This window comes from Leuciscus leuciscus (genome assembly GCF_965113295.1).
Source record: "Leuciscus leuciscus genome assembly, chromosome: 14".
In the NCBI taxonomy this organism is placed as follows: Eukaryota; Metazoa; Chordata; class Actinopteri; order Cypriniformes; family Leuciscidae; genus Leuciscus; species Leuciscus leuciscus.
Genome location: NC_138738.1, coordinates 13683372 through 13705395, shown reverse-complemented (window position 1 = coordinate 13705395; position 22024 = coordinate 13683372). Strand labels below are relative to the sequence as shown.

Below are 22024 nucleotides of genomic sequence, written 5' to 3'. Positions count from 1 at the left end.
ATCAATTTTGCGTCTGAGATGACAAATGCAGCATGCAATAAGTTCAGTTGCAAAAATGACTGTGCCCATGCCTTTTCATCGCAAATTTTTCACTGCGTGTCTTTAGTAAACCCTGACAGTAGTTTAACAACAAAAGAGTGTTTTTGTTGTTAGTAAATCTGGTCCTAGATGTATGGGTGTGCCTCATTTAGGTGTCTATACCTGCAAGGATGGTTCTCAAAAAGCCTCACCTTGACTGTTACTCAACAGCAAATATTTTTGTCTTGCTAAACCTAGCTAACTCTCTGATGCATTAATTATTAAATAACAAAAGAAAGAAAATATATCTTGATTACTTCAAGACAATAATATAATCATTTTATTCATTTATTTTCTTTCCTGAAATACAGTTAGGTGTTTTGAGAAAGTGGTCCACTGTTGTGGACTCCATGGATTTAGCATTAATGTAATATACCTTTAGTAAAACATTAACCTCTAGCAATAGTTTTGAACTTGGTAAAATGGTATACTATAACAAATTATGCACTTTCTCTGAGTATAAAACATTACAGATTGAATTATCTGAGATTGTTTTGCTTGCACATCTCTTCAGATATGTATACATGCCTTTATAGCTGATAAAACCTTATATCAGGAATTGACATGTTTAAGTGTTGTCTGCTCTTTTTGTAAACCTGCAGGGGAAACATTGTTTACAATCAGATAAGTCATTTAGTCAATCTGATAAGAGTTTAAAACCCCTTTTTAAACAAAGGCATTTTTTCAATAAAAATGTAAGCAGTGACACAGGATTGTTACAACCAGATAGAAAATAAAATAAAATAAAACATGTATCTGTAGATAAATATATTGATACTAATACAATCTGTTGATCACTCAAAGATTAGCTTAATCAAAAACCTTGTTCAGTTAGAGTAAGGCTAAGTAGAATATTTTATTTAGGTAAAAAAAGAAAAGTCTAGCCACTCAAGGTAAGAAGTGGTGATGGCTTGACACACTAGCATGTTGTTGTGAGAACATTTCAAAGTAACTGAATATTGCACAATATAAATGTTGCACATACTGCACATGCTTCACACATATGTGAGGGGAACATCTTTGACACTATAAGCTTTTTATCTGAGCAGCATTAACAACAATGTCATGTTAGCATGTACACATCATGCTACATGGACATTATGAGATTATAAGTAAACAGAGCTTTTAGCAACAACAAAAAAACAAAACACACAAAAAAAATAGTACAATGACAATGAGCTGCAAAATTCTGCACAAAATATTAAATGCTTTTAATTATCTGGATAAAGTGTTACTTGACTCATTATTAGTGTAATATATCAGCCTGGTCTTTAATAGGTAGGTATTAATACGTAATATTCAAAGACACAAAACGTAGGCTACTTTTTTGTTCGTTTAGATAGATGCTGAAACATAATATGGACGTATCTGCAACATTTAAACATAGCCTTATTACGATTTAAAGCTACAAAACGATAAATATTTAAGAATCTTTCATATCATAAAAAGATCTGTATAATTTTCCTTTTACTATTTTATACATCCCTTAACCCTACTCCCAAACCTAAACATACCCATTTTATACAGAATATAAAAAGAATAAAACGTAATGGACAGAGCTGTGTAGGAAAATGACAATTTAGGTAACAATATTGCAGCTAATCCTACACACAGTGTTGGACAAGCTACTTGAAAAATGTAGTGAGCTAAGCTAGCAGTTACTCTACATTAAATGAAGCTTCACTACACTGAAGCTACCACCCTGGAAAATGTAGCAAGCTCAGCTACAGGAACATGGCAAAAGTAGTTCACTACATCTAAGCTATTTTTTCAAATTACATTTTTATATTGAACCAACTTCATTCCAAATCAATGCTATCTCAGTTATCAATAAAACTGTAAGTCAAACAGATAGGCAAGCATAATTGTTTATTCAACAACTGTTCCAAACCAATTTGGCAAAAAAAAAAAAAGAAAAAAAAAAGGCCCCCCAAATACCACTAGGTTCTGGCCAAGGCCCCCCTTTTGCAGGATGTGTTATTGAACCCATCGACAATACTACGGCAAATGTAGAAATACATAAATAAAACATCTAGGTGAACATATGTGATAATGTTTGATACCATACCAGCCAATCAGAAAGATTATAGAGATGCTCCGATTACAATTTTCTAGGCCGATTCCGATTTTTCATTGAGTTTGACCTGCCGATACAGATTTTAGCCGATTCCGATTTCATTTTTTTAACCACTTTACACTACAGCACACACAAATATTTATTTTATATATTATAAAACACCACTTTTACCCAAACTGATTAATAAAAACAAGTTTAAATGGGTACATTTTCTATAAATATTTTTGAGTCTTTCTGATTTCTGACATAGCCTACTCTAGTTCTTGTTAAAACACACTATACATGCAAATTATGTGCATTTTAGGTACTTTTAGTGTGAAATCATATTTATTTTGTCCATCAAAAATGTGCTTTCACTTTAATTGAGCGTGAGCAGTGGCGGATTTAGCAAATTGGGGGCCCAAGGCGAAAGTATGTATGGGGGCCCCCCCATTCGATCTTTAAAAGAGAACAAAACAAAAAAATTTACCGACTGAATGGTGGATAGGTAGGTAAAGCTAATCTACGGGGAAGTAAAGGTTGGAGAGGAGAAAAAAAAAAATTCCCCTTTAAACCCTGCATACATTTCTTTACTCCAAAATGAAGATGGAAAGCAGAGAACACACAAAGTGTAGCACTACACAAACTAATAGTTACGATGGAACCCAACAGAGAATAAGGTTTCGGATAACACCCGAAAAATCTTGCATCACAATAAGTGTATTGAAGTGTATATATAGCTTTTGAAGCGTTCATGATGATAAGGACCTTTTTTTTTAGGTTGGTTGGGGGCCCCCCTACTACGACCGCTGGTAGGGGGCCCCAAGCAGCCGCCTACCTATGTTAACACCGCCACTGAGCGTGAGCAGCGCAGCAAAAATAGACTCGGCGCCGAAACCCTCATCAGCTTCACTACTGCTCACGCGCTGCTCCTTCTCGCGGTGTGAATGCACTCATTGAACATGCACGCCGAAAACAATTCGCGCTGCTCGCGCTTGCGGTCTGAACGGCCGTAATTCACATGGTTTCCTACATTTGCGTTCCGTGTGCACGTGTGATGCTGATGACAGCTACGTCATTGCTTACGTTGCATGAGTGCCCACTACTGGAGGAACCTTTGCCATAGGCTGAATTGGAACATGCCACTATGGGGTTGTTGGACTACAAATTTATTAAATGTTAAATCTAGGTTCCAATTAGGGCTGTAACAATCAGTGTTGGCTTGGGCAGCAGTGTCGCTACAAGTAGTGACAGTTAAGCCCCGTTCACACTACAAGCGACAAAGCGACACGATACCATTCATTTCAATGGGGAGCGGGCGATCTCCGGCGACACGCGTGACAGTGACCGTTGGCGACTGGATGGGGCGTGTCCAGCGACGCGACAAAGTTGAGATCTGTTCAACTTTATGCAAATGAGCAGCGACTTTTGGGAGCGACAACCAATAGGAGTGAAGTCAGTAGGGCGCGCGTGATCCGTCACTCTTCAGTGCTGAGTCCGACCGAGGCTAGATGAATGAGAAGTTTATTTTAGCAGTCAGAAACTGTCCAATAATTTATGATATGTCTCCGTGTACATACAGTGGTACTCGCCGTGCTGACTCCGAGCGTGAATGGTTTCGTGAACTCAGAAAGACCAGTATTTGCCCTTTTGCTGCAGTTAAATAGCCGCGATAGCAAAGAGCACTCGCTGTTTCTCATTCATCTTTAAAGGAGCTGTATGTAAGAAATGTATTTCAATTAATCATAAAATGGCCCTGATATGTCACAAGACATTAAGAAATCATGTTCATTTCAACTACTTATATCACTGACAACAGTAGTCCGGCCAGGATATTGTCATTTAAAAAGTGAAGTTGCAGCCCTCAACTGATGTTGATGTTGTCATCTTGTGTTTTGGCCTGAAGCGCCACCCTCCGGCTATCTACCAATCACGAAGTCAGTAGTGTCATCGGGGTTGCCAGCTCTGCTCTAGTTACCACAGCTACATAGCAGCCTACGTTCCTGCTGGATCCTGCAGCCTATCTGGCAACCTCGAGTTAGGGGGGAGGGGGAGGGGATACACCGCTCTACAGTAATTTGAAAGTGATTGCAGTACCAGTTTTGGCCACAATCTTACATACGGCTCCTTTAATATTATGCATTTTATGTACTGATTCCATTTAGACTTTTCCTTCCAAAATATTAGCTTGTAGCGGCAAGAAAACAGATTTGTTGTCTACAACATGGAGTAACATCTGTGAATGTCACTCACAAACATTACTAGGCAACCAGTAGTGACGCCCACTAGCAACCTCACCGCCAGCCACTGGCGACATGCAGCGACAAAGTCGCTTGTAGTGTGAACGCAGCTTTAGGATAGCGTCCTACATTTCTCAATAGCGTGGTGGTAGCGTCACTGTTTTCTGAATCAAATAGCTTTTCAGTAGCAGCTAGTGCGGTAGCGTCCACACAAGCTGAAGCTACATTTTCTGAAGCACAAGCTCAACTCAGGCGCCGCATGATTAACATCGCGCAACAAGTTGCGTTCACACTACAAGCGACTTTGGGTGCATGGGTGTTTTGTGTGTGAGTGTGAGAGTGAGTGTGTGCGTGCGCGTGTGTGAGTGTGAGTGTGAGTGAGTGTGTGCGTGCGCGTGTGTGCGCGTGTGTGTGTGTGTGTGTGTGTCTGTCTGTCTTTCTTTCTCTCTCCTGGTAAACCCTCGTGGGTGTAAAATGCCCCACAATGATGCCAATATCCGTAATCCTTGCCCTTATGGGGACAAGGATTTTTTGATCCACATGAGGAAAACAGCGTATAAATGATCTAGCAGTAAGTGATGTTTTTTGAAAATGTAAAAATGCAAAAAGTTTTCTGTGATGGGTAGGGTTCGTGTAGACAATTTTTACACAGTTTGTACAGTATAAAAAATTTTGTGTGTGTGTACACTTTGTGATGGGCACTTACAGTGAAAGATCATGACAACAGGCTATGTTATATGTGCTTGCTATTTAAAAAGCTAAACCTGACAAATCATGTTTCTTTGTATTTAAGTCTAGTGTTTTGCACAAGTTTCTGTAAGGGTTGTGTTTAGGGGTGGGGCTTGGTCTAGGACTCTAGGTCATATCAAATATGAATTGTGATCTTGATTTTTTTTTAAAAAGTGGAAGTCTGCAATGCTTACTAATATAGTGAAATAAACGTGTTTGTCAATTAGGCAATTTTTTCTGATGTGCTGAGTCAGGATGGCAGCTAAAAAAAGAAAGGTAGACATTAGGAGCTACTTTAACCCCCTGAGGTCTACGGTATCGCCGGCGATACCAGCTCGCTTTTTTTTTATTAGTGTAAAAGAAACTCATAAATACTCTGTTGACTTTGATTTTCCATAGGAGTTTCATACATCAATCGATTCTGTTAAATGTGTATTATTTTTGTGTATACTCACAATAAAAACAAAGTGTTGTGCTTTTTGCCAAATAAAGAAAAATAAACACGAAGCGAGTTCTGCCTTCTCTCTGCCAGTGAAGTCCATTCTGAAACGCGTCCGAAAATTAATAATAACTCAGCGAATACTCAGTCAAACAGGCATACAGACACACAGGCATGAAGCTTGAATTCTCTTCTTTTAAATGAAGTAATTTATATAAAAAGCTAATATTCTCATCTTGTGAAATCTGTATTAAAAGAGAGCGATTCCAGTCGAGCTCATCTCATCTCATTTCGTTATAATCGGCCACACCCACGGAGAGCGCGCGCTATTCAAACGCAAATGACTGAGACGATCCTGTGAACGCCCCCATCAGCTCGAGAAAACACACAAGTTTATTTAAATCATTGTTTACACCGTCTTGCAGCGCTGTGAGGAATAATACTAATGGAAAATGTCCCTCAGAAGTGCGGGTATATCGAGGAGCGAGCTGAGGAATACTGTAAGTTTTTTCCTTCTCACGTGAATTTCTTCACGTGGGTTTCTGTTTATGAATGAATGAACGGCACAGATGCGCGCTGTTTACCACAGCTGGCAAAGACAGTTTAAATTGAAATCGCGTGTGTGAATGAATGATGATGTTTTAACAAACTGCATTGCTATACTGAGATAAGTAAACATCGACTGAATGTTGAAATAAAATGTAGGCTATTTGTATAAGCAACGTATTAAACTGCAAATTAACAATATGCCCTAATATTTCATGAAAACAACGTTACAGTCAGACGAAATATGAAAGACAACATTTTGTTGACTAGATTTGGGTACAGTTTTTACTGTAGAATATACTGCCACATCAAATAAGCTTTTGTTTAGCAATTTCTATATATAAAATACTATTTTTGTCAAAAATAAAGTCATCAACTAAGATGTTAGCTGTGCCAATGTTGGTTATATTCAAACTAATGAATACATAGATAAAATGTAGGCCTATAGGCCTAATCATTTTTTTTACAAAGAAAGAGTACACTTGAAATATTGTTGAAATTGTAATTATTGTTGTAATTGTAACCGTTTTAATAAAATAGCAAAACATATTTACAAGATAGATGTAAGCAAAATCTTAAATGGTCAATATAAGTCTTCTTCTAAATATATCTTTTGTCCTTGCATTGTGGCTCAGTCAGTGTCACACCTGAGTGAATGGCTAATTATGCAGAGTGGGTGTATTCTAAGGTGTAAACCACTCCTCGTTCACGCCCCCTCGCATATTGGCTTTCCAAGCAAAACCTGTTTTACATCAATTTAAATCAATGTATGGTTTTATGTGAACGATAAAGCAAGACTATTTTCACATAATTTTGAAGAAAAAACCATAGGCGATGACATCCATTAGTCAAAAGTCTTATTGCCACATATTTAGTATGTGTTTTGTGGCCTTATTTCAAAAACTTTAATTTTTAGTTTTTCCGATAACCACGCATAAACATTATTCTCTCAAAAATGAAAACATGTACATACATGTGGCTCACATATTATTGTAGTCCTGTTTGTGCTATATAGAGTGAATTTACACCTTTGCCATTAATATGTTTATAAGCAACTGAAAAAAGCACAAATGTCAGAGCATGTCAGAACATCCCCAGGGCCCAAAAAAACGCTCAGACTCCAGAGGGTTAAAACAAATACAAGTAAGTAATTTAACATATTTGCTCAATTGCTAAAGTGTAGAGTCATCAACAATTGTAAAAAATAATAATTAGCCATAAATGTTTTCTCTCGCTGTTAATTCCATCAATGTGTTGTTTTGCCAGCTGAGGTGACCGAAACCGTCCTGCTAGGTAGTAGCTCAGGAAGAGAGGCAGGTGGAGAGGCAGGGTCACAGGTGAGGTCAAGCTATGTGATGTTGACATGTTAGTATAGTGAGATTCATTATTGAGACAATTGTTAGGCAGATGATCTGCTATATAGTTCTTCAATGTGAGTTTGAAATGAGCGCTTTGATTAGGCAGCCACAAGTTGTCTCATTTATATGCATGCCTTGTTTCATTTTATCAGGTGACCGAAACCGTCCTGCTAGGTAGTAGCTAATAAGTTATTAAGTCTGTTAAACTGCCTCCTTGTCATTATTTGTTACCTGTAACATTACAGAATTAATTATTGCATTACACTATAAGCGGAGTAAAGTTAATAAGTCTGTCAAACTGCCTCCTTGTCATTATGTGTTATACCTGTAACATTACAGAATTAATTAATTAACATATTCAATGTTCAATTAACATAGGTCAATGTAGACTAAAAACCTTAATACATTATCCTATTAATTTCCTGAATCCTCAGCTTCCGGGGATGTCCCCACCAATCTAAAAATCAAGCCTACGCCTCTGGAATCAGTACATAAAATGCATAATATTAAAGATGAATGAGAAACAGCGAGTGCTCTTTGCTATCGCGGCTATTTAACTGCAGCAAATGGGCAAATACTGGTATTTCTGAGTTCACGAAACCATTCAGGCTCGGAGTCAGCACGGCGAGTACCACTGTATGTACACGGAGACATATCATACATTATTGGACAGTTTCTGACTGCTAAAATAAACTTCTCATTCATCTTGCCTCAGTCGGACTCGGCACTGAAGAGTGACGGATCACGTGCGCCCTACTGACTTCACTCCTATTGGTTGTCGCTCCCGAAAGTCGCTCTTCATTTGCATAAAGTTGAACAGATCTCAACTTTGTTGCGTCGCTGGACGCCCCATCCAGTCTCCAACTCTCGCGCGTGTCGCCGGAAATCGCCCGCTCCCCATTGAAATGAATGGTATCTTGTCGCTTGTAGTTTGAACGGGGCTGTACATCCGATTGAACGAGACGGAGGGAAGTTAACGAGTGAAGGGCATGACAATTTTGGACTGGAACGATCCTAGTCAGGATTATGTTCCCACTCCTTGGTTGAATTATCTTTGTTTGTTTTTTCTTTAATAAACTTTTGCTGCATGTAGATCCTCGCCTCGTCTTTGCCACCATTGCTACTGTCAATACGTAAATATTGTACGTTTTAGTGCTGTCAATACGTCCGTATTATTCGTTTCTGTCTGTATGAAAACGTAAATAATTGTACATGTGGTAGAACTACAATTTACGTAAAAATACACACGTATTCTCATGAGATCATGTTGCAGCAAACTAACAGTAAAAGGGGCAAGATAAAAGGTTACAAAATTTCAGCCTTTTATCATTTCCAAAGTGAATATATGTGTATGCAAAGCAATGATATCTGTAGATTTAGGGGTTTGTATTATCTTGATTGTTTGATGAGTGAGGGTTTTTTATTTATATATTTGTTATAATATTTGAAATTGTTTGCAATGTGTTTGCCTATTTTGTATTCAATTCACCTTAATCCATTACACAAGAACACGGATACCATCTCTTCCTTTTCCTCAACTTTTTGTCATAAGTATGTGTGTTTATGTCTTTGTATGTCTTTGTAGGAGTGGCTAGCTGATGATGTCCTGACACACCTCCAGACCTCACTATAAAACCTTTATGACAAAAGGTGAGTCACATGTTCCTATTGAAAGGAATGTCACAGCCATCTCCAGAACCTCTCTTTGGGAAAATCAACAAGACTTAAAATGACCAAAAACACCAATATTCGAATCAGTCTTCCAGCAGTCTGCTTTGTCTGGCAGATTGCTATGATCATCCTGTTTGGTGTGTTCGTTCGTTATAATGAGGAGTCTGACACCCATTGGATCGAATACAAAAGAAAAAACAATATTTCCACGCATTTAGAGAATGATTTTTACTATAGATATGCAAGTAAGTAACATCACCAGCATGTTTCACTGCAATGTGTTAAATTTGCTGCAATTTATCTGCACATAATCATGTACATATTCACACACTAACTTTGTTTTCTGTTTCCTCAGGTTTTCAGGATGTGCATGTGATGATCTTTGTTGGTTTTGGATTTCTCATGACCTTTCTTAAGCGTTATAGTTTCGGTGGAGTTGGCTTCAATTTTCTCATCGCAGCTTTTGGAATTCAATGGGCTCTGCTGATGCAAGGCTGGTTTCATCACCTTGACAGTGATGACTGGAAAATAAAAATTGGGATTGAGAAGTAATTGATTATTTTAATCTACTTATTGACATTATTGATATGTTCACCTGCATGTTTATGCCTCCTAACCCTAGTGTCACATGACTGATTCGATGTGATTCACTGTTCCATTTTAGAAGCCATGCTTAATTATGCATCTTTAAACTGTAACTAAATAATTTCATTGTCATTTTTCAATCAGCCTCATCAATGCAGATTTCTGTGTGGCTGGCTGTCTCATTGCATATGGCGCTTGTCTTGGAAAGGTCAGTCCAGTGCAGCTGATGGTTCTTACTCTGTTTGGAGTCACCCTGTTTGCAGTTGAGGAATATATAATTTTAGAACTCCTTCATGTAAGTTTTAATCTTCCTATTTTATCCCAACGAATAACATCAGTGCTGGAATTTATCATTTTTGATGGCTTCATTCATGCACAGGCGAAAGATGCTGGTGGTTCCATGATCATCCACACTTTTGGAGCATATTATGGTTTGACCATATCTTGGATCTTATATCGACCTTTGCTTTCTCAGAGCAAAAATTATCAAGGATCTGTATACCACTCGGATGTGTTTGCAATGATTGGTGAGTAGTGAAAGAAGGCGTTTCTCAGCTTCCCCCTGTTGTATTAATCAGGCTATAACAAAAGGCACTAGAAGAGCTGTTGAATTTGCAAGATATTTTACATTTAAGTACATAATAATTCAAAATAACCACTTCAGCAAATGGTGCAATTTTCTATTTAATCATGTTGCCTTTTCAAAGCCTCTTAAAGGGATAGTTCACCCCAAAATTTAAATTCTGTCATCATTTACTAACCCTCAAGTTGGTCCAAACATTGACTTCCATAGTATGTTTTTACATACTATGGAAGTAAATGTTTACCCATATTCAACAGTTTGGTTACCCAAATTATTTTAAAATATCATCTTTTGTGTTCAGCAGAAGAAAGAAATTCATACAGGTTTGGAACAACATCAGGGTGAGTAAATTATGACAGAAAAAAATAAACAAAATCTGACCCCACTAGCTACATATGCAACGTTTTAAAAATTATTAAATGTTAGATTGATTCGAATTTCACTTTTGGCAATGAGGAAATGTGTTGTGCTTTTTGTTGCTATTTTAGTGTTTTGGAAGAATATAAAATTTAAAAGGACATATTACCCCAGGGGCCTTGCCTATTGTATACAATAAGCTATCAAAACATTGTGAACTGTTCCTTATTTTCTTCCATCTCCCTTTATCAGGCACTCTCTTTCTGTGGATGTTCTGGCCCAGTTTTAATTCCGCTATTGCAGATCATGGAGATGGTCAGCACAGAGCTGTTATAAATACCTACCTCGCACTGGCCTCATCAGTTCTCACTACCTTTGCCATTTCAAGTCTCTCACAGAAACATGGAAAGCTTGACATGGTAAATTTCTGGAGACTATGAAATCTGAGTTGATCCTTATTTATTTATACATAAAATAACCCTTACATTTTCTTGACTTTGTTCAGGTACATATTCAGAATGCTACCTTGGCTGGTGGTGTTGCGATGGGAACAGCTTCAGAGTTCATGATTACACCTTATGGCTCTCTGATAGTGGGGTTCTGTTCAGGCATTGTTTCCACACTTGGATATCTGTTTCTGACTGTGAGTTTTACAGTGTTTTACAGTACTGAAATTGCTCATATTGAAGTAAAGGAAACATCTATTATATATAAAATTAAAAAAATGTGAATGGTTTGAAATGTTTTTATTTACTGTATAATGCTAATTGTCAAACATTTAAAAATTTATTTGGAGTCTAAATTATTGACAGTATAAGCACGTATGCAACCATAATCTTTTATGTATTTTCCTTATCAGCCTTTTATGGAAAAAACTCTGAAAATACAAGACACTTGTGGTATACATAACCTGCATGGAATGCCTGGAGTTATCGGTGGTATCGTTGGAGCTATTACTGCAGCTTCTGCCAGTGAGTCAGTTTATGGAAAAGAAGGGTAAGTTTGTGTCAGTCAGACAGACAGACAGATTTTATCTATATATATATATATACACAGAGTCACAGTTGGCTTCTGTTTGGACTACTGCAGAAAAGAAAACGAAAGAAAACATCGCGTGACTCCTTAATACTGCGTTTTCTGTTCAGGTTGATTAACACGTTTGACTTCAAGGATGCCGTTGCTAACAGGACAGTCAGCATTCAGGGTGGTCACCAGGCAGCAGGTCTCTGTGTAGCAATAGCATTTGGTCTTGCAGGTGGAGCTTTGGTTGGTGAGTGTAAATAAAGTTAAACAGTAAACTAAGAGTTTTTAGATAATAATATGCGTTAGAGCTGACATTTTTATGCTGTTTAATTTTACAGGTGGGATACTAAAGCTTCCAATCTGGGGTGACCCAGCAGATGGCAACTGCTTTGATGATGAGGTTTATTGGGAGGTGAGAAAAGTGTTTTTGTTGATTAACTACATGATATCAAGTAAAACACTGATTTATTTGAGGTTTTCTCTGTAAAAAGTATAAATATAATCGTTGCTATTTATTCTAAGGTTCCTGAGGATGAGGATGAGAATATTCCTGCCTCTAGTCACCCAAGCATGAACCACGTAAGAAGCATGGAAGATGTGTGAGTATACATTAAATCACTTAATCTATTCATGAATCCCTCTTTGCAGGATGGGAACATCCCTCCATATTTCATCATAATCAGGGTGACAAAATACAAGTAAAACTACTTTTAGCATGGTACAATACAATTATATTGATAAATGTCCAGTGTGAAATTACTATCAAACTACAATTAAGACTTTAGGAAATTGCTGTTCAAAATTATTTTATGTAAATACTTTTTTTTTTGTAAAACTGTTGACATCTCTCATGTAAACAGATATCAACGAAGTAATGTGTAGAGGGGGGAAAACTGCCTAAAAACTCCACTTCCTGAAGAACTTCAACTCTGAATGATGATTGAATAAGAATCATGAAGGACTGACAGACTGATTATATAAGCTACTGCATGGAGATTTTTAAGTCTGTCATGTGCTATGGGTTGTACAATGACAAATTACTGAAGCTTCTTGCCTCTAGCACCTGAATAACCTGTTGCCACTGCTGCTTCCACAAAAACAAATCCAAACAGTGGGTTTATTTCCTTTTTGAATTCTTTACATTCCTACTACACCAATGATGTCTTTGAATGATCTTTGTTTGTATTGTGACTTTCTATACTGGTTCGATTTTATTAGAGCTTTCTTTTTTATTGTTAATTATTATAATATAAATATATAATATATAATCTGTTCGGGGTAAGGAACAAGATTGATTGACTGTGACAATTTAACTACCCATGTTATTTAACATTGTGATAAAACCTACCTAATAAAGTCAGTTATTCTTTATTATATATCGATTTCATTTATTTATTGTTTTTATACTTTTGAATGCTGAAGGACATTGAATGCTGAAGGACATTGATGCTATAACGTGATTGACTTTGACAGGTGAATTTGAATGCTTTTGCCTGAGGCCTCTCTTTGAACTTGTTGTGAGCAAAAGAAACGTGTTACTGTCTGGAATGTTGAGAGCATCAAAACTCTTTGGGCAAAAGCCCAATTTATTAAAATAATAAGTGGTCATTCCCATCAGACAGCATAAGGTCTCTCTAGATTATATTTTGGAATCATTCTTTGCAATTATTGTCACTAAAATTGTTGCATGTATATTCTTTGTTGTATTCTCTTCATTCTTTCTCAGCCGCAAACCTTTCTAACAGTACATTGTCACTCCAAAAAAATAATGTTTATGACATATGACAGTCGTCGTGGGTAAAGTTATGGTTAGGATTGGAGTTAGGGATGCTGTAAAAACAAACTAAAATCATTGCACATGCATAAAACTGAGAAAAGAGAAAAGGCTCTATGGACCAGATCAGTTACACACCTGGTGTATTTTGCTCTAATTGACCTAAACTATTTGCCAATAGGAAGCACTTAAAACGTGGTAACTAGGATGGGAGGAGGCAACAAGTAAGATAGCAATTTTAGCAGGAGACCTTGAGATAAAATTGTTAATTGTACACTGATACTAGCCGACAATGCTCTGTGCAGACTAGATTATATGTGTATGTCTGTCCTTAAAATTGACAGATTAGGCTCCAAACTGACATAAGACGTTTGGTAACGTCTCAGGTTACGTATGTAACCCTGGTTCCCTGATAGGGAACGAGACGCTGCGTTTGAGACGCAGTGGGAACGCTCTGCGTGATTGCGTCGTGAAGCACGTGTATAATCAGTCCAATGGAACGAAGGAACGTCATCAGTGACGTCACCGACCAGGAAGGTATAAATCACCCTTGAGATCAGACCAAACTAGCTTCTGATAAGCCTGAAGCAAGTCGATCAAGGCAAGCAGGAAGTATGGCAGGCGAACGCAGCGTCTCGTTCCCTATCAGGGAACCAGGGTTACATACGTAACCTGAGACGTTCCCTTTCAAGGGAACTCGAGCTGCGTTTGAGACGCGGTGGGAAACCCATACCCACTCAGCCATAATGACGATGTGCCTGTTCTGTATGAAGTACCATGAGCATACTAAGAAGCAAGCAACCTGACCCCAGGAGTGGAGAGGTCAAAGTCATAAAATCTCACAAATGTATGCGGAGAGGACCATCCTGCCGCATTACAAATGTCTAGAAGGGAAACTCCCGAAATTAACCCTCTGAGGTCTGAGCTGTTTTCTGGGCTCTGGAGGTGTTCTGACATGCTCTAACATTTGTGTTTTTTTCTGTTACTAGTGACATTTTCATGGCTAAAGTCTAATTACACTGTATTCAGCACAAACTCTGCTACAATAATATATCAGCAGCATGTATGTAAAAGTTTGTAGTTTTGAGATAATGACATTTATGCGTGGTTTGTGAAAATACAAAAAAAAATTGTCACTGAAATAAGGCCATGAAACCCATACTGATTATTTCTTCACAAGACTTTTAAAAATTGTATGACGTAGCCTAGAATATTTGCTCCAAAACTATGTGAAAATCACCCTGACTGCTCATTCAGATAAGACAATATATTGATTTAAAATTTCTAAGACGTGTTTTGTGTGACAAAGCCATATTCGAAGAGGCGTGATCATCTCATGAATATGTAAGCTTTTAACACCTGAGAAAGACAAAGAAACTCCCCTAACGGCCCTATTAGGAGCGATCAGGCCCTGTCATTCAGAGCAACCTTGCACAAAGAATGAGGAGATTTAAAAAAGAATGGCTTTTAGATTGTTTGGATTTATTTACATCACAACATAATCCAAAAATACACAACAAATGACAAAAGAGCACATTTAAAACAATGATCCAAAGACAGAGACCTTTGTGCCGAGGGAGCCCGGCGAGGCCGAATGGCCAAAGGTCCACGCTGGAATCAAGGGTGGGAGGAGCGCAGGAGCCAAGGTGATGGGTCGAGGAGGAGCAAAGTCCACTGAGGCTGTAGGCCATGGGCTCTTCTCGCCCAGGAGGAGATGGCTCCCAGCAGGCCCGAGGGGAACCATGACACAGAGGGACTGGAGGGAGACGGTGACGACAGGGTGGCAGGAGTACTGAGGACGAAACTGAAGAATAATAAATAGTCCAATGAGACAAGTCAAATCTTCCATAGTGGTTAGGGGAGAAGGTGGAAGAGGTAGGCTGGGCGGGACTGACGAGACAGATGATTCTGCAAACAAGATGGTAAGGGGTAATACAGAATTATTATATCCCAACTCAGTCAATATTTAGTGATGCCAGAGTCTCACCTCTCTGTGGCGGGGGGGTGGGGGGGGGGGGCTCTCATTCTTGCCCATTGATTCCACAAACACTCCCTGTGGAGAAGGGCTCGACGTCTGCTGTGGGCCCCTGCTGCTCTACACAATCTGATGGGCTCTGGCTGGGCACTGGGTTGGGAGTGGGGCTGGTGACATCATCAGCCCCACAGGATACCAGCAACCACTCCACAAAGCCGGCAAAAATTACAGGCCGAGGCAGTCGTCCAGGAAGGTCGTCAGGTAGGCCAGATCGAGGAAATCCTCTAGGTGAGCCTCAAGGGAGTATTTTCCCTGCTCAAGGCACAGTAGCTTCATAGCAGGAAGGGCCATAACAAATGAAAACAGAAACAAAAAAAACGAGTCGCCGGGTCTTCTGTCACGGGTTGTGTGGTGCAAGACAAAAGCACAATGAGGAAGATGAATTATAACAGGTTTTAAGCTGCAAGGCAAATTCCAACTCAGAATATAATGCACACACTGACAAGACCCGACAATGAAACTCAAACAGAACTGAACTTATAGTGGAGATAACGAGAAACACATCACTGAACATAATGATGACATTTAATGTATAACCATGACAACTAAGGTGGGAACAGTGCAAAACACAGAGTCCATGTGGTGTGACAACTAGTGCCAAGATGCTTAAAGCTTCCTTATCAAGTCTTACATTATATGTATTTTATTTATTGTAATTGCTTATATGTTATATGTGATATAAAAAAAAAAAATTTAAAAAAAAATTCTTATAGTGCACTTTGGTTCATTATAAGACCAAAATGAAAGAGCAGATTATATTGCTACAATTGTATATTATATGTATTCTTCCTATATGAAATATTAATCACTTTAGTAACAACTCCTTAATAACACTTGTTAATGTTAACCTGCAATTAAATAACTGCATGAGGTTTGGTTTTTAGGGATTTCACTCTTCAGATATTCAACAGTGAAATACCCTGTTTAAAAGTCCATTCTTCTTTGTGTTCAACAAAAGAAGTGAATTTATATTGATATAAAATATAATATATTCATATTTTTATGCCGGTCCATTGCATTGTGTTAAACTATTAGCTAAAATACCAGAGATGATCCCCACCGGCAAGTCAAACAGTTACGAGCATAACTGCAGTGTTCATAGCCTCTCCCATGATGGTGTCAGATGTTCTATTGTGCAGATAGTTTCATAGCTAGTTGTTATTCATCATTTTGCGTGAGACTGTCTGACATGTATTAGGAAACAAATGAGTAATAGAGTAAACCAGGCATTATTTGTTTATGGCAGATGTGTTCTGGTAGTGCAGGTATATCCAGTCATGGAAAGTTACTGGAAACGATGTCGGTCTTCATGCAGCTGAGTAAGGTGATCATCAGGGAGTTCAGAATGTAGAATGACTTAAAGTAAAAAATTTGGATTTGTCAGAACAATATGTTTTGGTCATCAGATCCCCCTGAAAAAAATAAAAATGACTAAGACCATGTATCAATATTAACGGCTATGGAGCATGTTTTATTACCTAGGTTGAAGAGGGACTCCTATTTTTATTTTTATTTTTTTTAAATAATGAAAAAAAAAGTACTATCAAAATTGAAACCCTGAAGAACAATTACATTCACACCAGAGAATTGAATAAACTTGAGAAAAACATTTTTGCGTGGATATTATGAAAACAAAACTGAACAAAAAATGTTGCAAAAAAAATTGGAACTGATATCTCCTTGTAATGGATGACAGGGTGCTTGACTAGTATAAATAATTAGCATTCATTTGAATTATTTAAAGGGAAACAAAGGGGATAATCATTTCTAATTATTATGTAAACTTGAGATGATGATATAAAGAGCAGGGGAGGATGGTCCCTTTTTAAGGTGCCCCCTTTGTTCTAGACCTGCACATGCTAGTCGCAATGAGACCTGATTGAGGTCCCTGGTTTTGTAACTGCAGAGAGTAAAGAGGATTACATGAACAAAAGCCTCTGTGGATGGTTGAGGAGGATATCCTGAAGCCAAAGGGTTTTGTTTACATCATTGTATCTGTTAGACCACAGAGCTAACACAGGAGCGCTAAAATATGCAAACATTCTTAATAACCAAGGAGCTGCAACCATGAAGAACACGGTGGTTAATGCCTACGTCCTTTGTTTCAGGAAGAAATGCTGTGAATGTTCTGTAAATGGGTTGAAAGTTGCAACACTATGGGGTTAGTTCAATATTTCTATTCCCATGCTGTTAAAGACAAAATTCCATGCACCTGAATTTCAAGGTTAGCCTTGTAATATTTTAGAGGTCTTTCAGCAGCTGTGAGTGAAAGACTCTGGTCTCAGAGCAGTGGTCCAGGGGGCGACTGCAATCCAGCTGTGTTTTTAAATGAGGAACATCCTGAGCCTCTTTCCTACTTATTGGCAAAAGAGAACAATCAGCTAGATAGAGAGAGAGCTCCACGCTGTGGCGAGAACTCAACACACAGAAGCATGTGCTTCCACTTAATGAGGAAAATGTACACAGATATGACAGATTTGTGTTGCATGGTTTATAGCTGAATCCAGGTTTTACACTTTTTTTCTTTGTCATTGAAGCCATTGAAGAATTATATTTTCCCAGCTCACAGGTAACAATCTCAGAACTTTGTCTAACGTTCTGGCAAGGTTCTCTCAAAGTTTTGAACAAATTCTTCCAGTAACGTTAATAGAACGTTCTGGTCTTTAATAATGTTCTCAAAGCATTAGCAATAAAACATTATCTATTTATCGATCATGGAACCTTACTTTCAGAAATGTTTTAGTTGAATGTTCGTCTAACATTTTTCAAATGTTACTACTTTCAGAACATTCAGAGAATATTCAAAAGTAACGTTCCGATAAATTGAATGTATTTCCATTTCCATATAAATGTATGGAATGGAATGTACAAGATAAAACTTTTTTTAAAACATTTAAAAAATGTTTTGAATGTCATGAGAACATTCAGGGCCCTATCTTACACCCGACCCGGCACAATGCAGCGCTAAGCGCGACACAAATGTTTTTTGCTAGTTTCAGTCCGACGCAGTTATCATTTTCACGTCCTGCACAACGTTGTTTAAATAGCAAATGCATTTGCCCCATTTGTGTGCCATGGGCATGCTGGTCTGAAAACAAGGTGTGTTCTGGCGCATTGTTGGCGCGATGCTATTTTGAGGCAACAGAAATAGACTGCGCCATTGACCAACTGAAACCTGGTCTAAAGTCAATGGCGCAATATATATATATTTTTGTTATTTAATGAGCAGGTTAGTAATGTGCGCCTATAGGCGGGTCTACAACGCGTGTACACTCTGTTTATTAAACACACAAGGACGCACAGCAGCACAAAAACATGCCAAATATTTAAAATAAATAGATTACAATGTAAAAGATTATTATTGTGTACATAAAGATATGGTGGAATCCGGCTTGTCCCGTAGATGGTCTGCTTGCGCACTTTTACCTCGCGCACGAGCAGTTCCGTTTGCGCTCTGGAGAAGCGTTCGGTCTTTCCACTATCTAATTCCGTCATGTAAGTAGCGAATCTGCCATGGCGCGAGCGCAACTGGCATTTAAAGGGAATGGGAGATGAGACTCTGATTGGTTTAACGCACGTAAATCCCAAAACACACCCATTACTCATTATGAGAATAGGGACAAGCCTGGCGCGCCAACCATTTTTCCCGTCCTTAAACTAGCAAAAATGGATTTGGACACGCCCTAAGAACCATGCACTTAGATCGTTAAAATAGGGCCATCAGAATGCTTTCACAACATGGCATGTTAGCAAAAGAAGAAAAAAAAAATTGTTAGCTGGGTTATTGTTGTCTTTATATTACACTTTCTGGTTGAAAAGACCAATCATGGCCAATTATGAATTTATAATCACATTTTGTCATTGTGTTTCACATTCCAGTTAGCATAAATTTGAACTAAGTAAAATCTTTATTGTTTATTTGTATTATTCCTAATTTATTTGCATCTGAAATTGTATCCAGTGCATAACACCTGTACATAGTGTTTTATGAAATTATTAATATGTCTGCTTTTAAATGTTTTTACCTGTGTATTGACTCAATTGTAAAGCCTTATGATTTATGTATTCAAAACGTATGTTGCCTTAAGTATAACCATACGAATTTGATAATAATGTCAGTGAAATAATTGAAATGCAGCTGTTTGTAAAATACTGTAAAAAAACAAACAAACAAACAAACAAACAAACAAACAAAAAAAACAGCACTATTCACAATACATCAAAACAACTATAGATGCTTTTAATATTCTCATTGATTTTTTTATACATTTTGAATGACTGATGATATCTGAGAGATAAAGTAAAAGAGATCCTTAGGCTGTTGAAATAATGAGCATAATAAATAAAATCAGATCAGAATAAAATAAAATCATGTTAAACTAACACTATGCAATGAAACAAATCATTTTGTTTATCTTTGAAACTGAGATCTTTTAACTTTTTTTCATTTTTTTATTGAAACCAAACTTGTGAGAAGCCAGCTGCGTCGGCTGCTTGCCTTTGTGCTTGCAGAGACTCAGGGGATTCCCGCCTATCAGGTCAATCAGACGATGATGGCACTGCGGTGAGGGTGGAATCCAAACTTTCTCATCGAAACTAGAATCTTTTTTGTATGTTAATGAGTGAAGAGGCGGATGTAAATGAGATGATTTAGATATGGAGCTCCCAATCCAGCTCCTGTCATAACAAAAAGTTAATTAAGAAAATAATCATTCTATTCAGCACGCTCATTCAGCTCTCCCCCACATTCCCCAAAGAAAAGCAAAAAAATCAACTTTGTGTTTTCTTACAAATGAGAACACTGCATTACCCATTCAGTATGCAGCGAGTTTGGTGTTGGTTATTCAAATCAGGCTTGCCTGTGGAAAAACCTAACTCAATTACTTTAGGGAGCCCCAATCGTCTATGCAAATATATGGATGTATACTTAGTGTTTACCTACAGTTTCAGCCTAGTTTCCCAGGACATTTTCATTTACTAATATGCCTATTAAAGGCTTCCTTAAAATTGGCACTTACCTGTGAACATTTACGCTCAGGGTTGTTTATTTTTCCCTTATTACATGGCTGGAATACTTTATTCTGACTGATCAGTTGCGACATTTAGCTCTCTGATATTTTAAGATAACGCTGTATTTCAGAACAGATCTCAACTGGGGAACTGAAACCGGCATGATTTCCTAATCCAGAATATATTCAAAGATTGCGAATTTGGATGTGTTTGAAGAATTGGCTAAATTAATCCAACTAAAATCATGTCCGATCTTTTTCCACATTTAATATTTGACACCAACAAGGTGGGGAGGAGAAAAATAAAAGACTCTTCCCTGCAAAAGAGTTCCAGATTGATGAAAGTGCAGAGTATCTCCTATGTACAGCCCTCACCAAGTCATTAAGTACGTTTTTAGTCTGGATTTAGGTCTGGGTTCTGTCACGTGTATGAAGGACGTGATCCAAACGCTGACATAAAAAAAGCAAAATCTTCAATGAATAATCAGGAGAATCAATAGTACAACAGGGAATATAAATACACTGAGAACTAGATGAGATACAGCTGGGGATAATGGGTAACTATAGAAAAAACAAGGACGTAATCAGAAACCCTTTTTATACCCACTGTATAGGCCTAACATTTAAATTAAACTGGTCAGTAAAATGATTTGACCTTCCTATCACTAAGTGGTACTGCTTTAGTGTCTTATATACTCGCTCTCTTGTTTCTGCCATCTTGCGTCTCATTTATCAAATGTAATGAAAACTACCTCAAAAGACTTGTACTTGTTACCGTAATTTTGTTTCAGTGTTTGTCTTGTTGCTAGGCCAACTGTTTTTGTGCACTGTAATATAATATTTGTTTTTTCTAAGCGAAAGCTTTAAGATAATGTACAGTTATAAATTACTTCATAAAAAAAGTATTCAGTAAGGCAATCCAAGCACCATAATATGAAAGTAATGTAATCTGATTACTTTTGGATTCCTTCAAGGTCACATATGTAAATAAAGTAAAGTAAAAAGCAATACATTTAATTTTGTTTAATCATGAATTTAAAATTAAAACTAATAAAAACTAACAAACACTAAAAAAAATTCTGTGCAGTCGTAACTATTTTAGTTGGATGTTGAGTCCTTTGTTAAAGAGAAAGAGTCTTCATATAGCTGGAATTTACACTGTACAACCATGTTGTTTCATTTTTGAAAACAAAATAACTGAAATTTCCAGGAAAAACGTGTATCAATAATGCGTCTGTGGAGAATGATTGTTGACAGGGTGTTATTTGCGCATTCATCAGCAGATGGCTCACATGAGTCATGAACTATAATCAACCAGCGCTTAATATAGCGTTATTATGTCAAAATACTGTTTTATTAAGTTTTAAATTAAACCATTGTAATCCTGAAAGTATTAATTTTTTGAACCAAATGTAACTGTATTCTGATATATATATAATTTCGTAATGCCGTTACATGTAGGCCTATTCTGTTTCTCCCCAACCCTGCTGGTAAAATGATGAAATAATTTAAACTCACATGCCCACATATGTATTTATTTA

At 37.5% G+C, this 22024-nt stretch overlaps 1 protein-coding gene across 1 annotated transcript; it reads left to right on the top strand.

The window, feature by feature from the left end:
* Positions 1-9099: 9099 nt before the first annotated feature.
* On the top strand, positions 9100-13357 carry rhcgl1 (Rh family, C glycoprotein, like 1). The gene is made up of 11 exons (XM_082137404.1): positions 9100-9362; positions 9473-9665; positions 9847-9997; positions 10082-10229; positions 10895-11061; positions 11148-11285; positions 11502-11638; positions 11788-11912; positions 12004-12077; positions 12188-12264; positions 12526-13357. The coding sequence occupies exons 1-11, from the start codon at positions 9176-9178 to the stop codon at positions 12545-12547; spliced, it is 1419 nt and encodes a 472-aa protein (XP_081993530.1). The 5' UTR covers positions 9100-9175; the 3' UTR covers positions 12548-13357.
* Positions 13358-22024: the final 8667 nt, after the last annotated feature.

Bases quoted from the DNA above. Each gene is read 5' to 3' on its own strand.
- rhcgl1 (XM_082137404.1), top strand. From the start codon at position 9,176: ATGACCAAAAACACCAATATTCGAATCAGTCTTCCAGCAGTCTGCTTT. The intron at 10,230-10,894 runs GTGAGTAGTGAA...TCCCTTTATCAG, and splicing joins GGATGTGTTTGCAATGATTG to GCACTCTCTTTCTGTGGATG. The intron at 12,265-12,525 runs GTGAGTATACAT...TCATGTAAACAG, and splicing joins GTAAGAAGCATGGAAGATGT to ATATCAACGAAGTAATGTGT.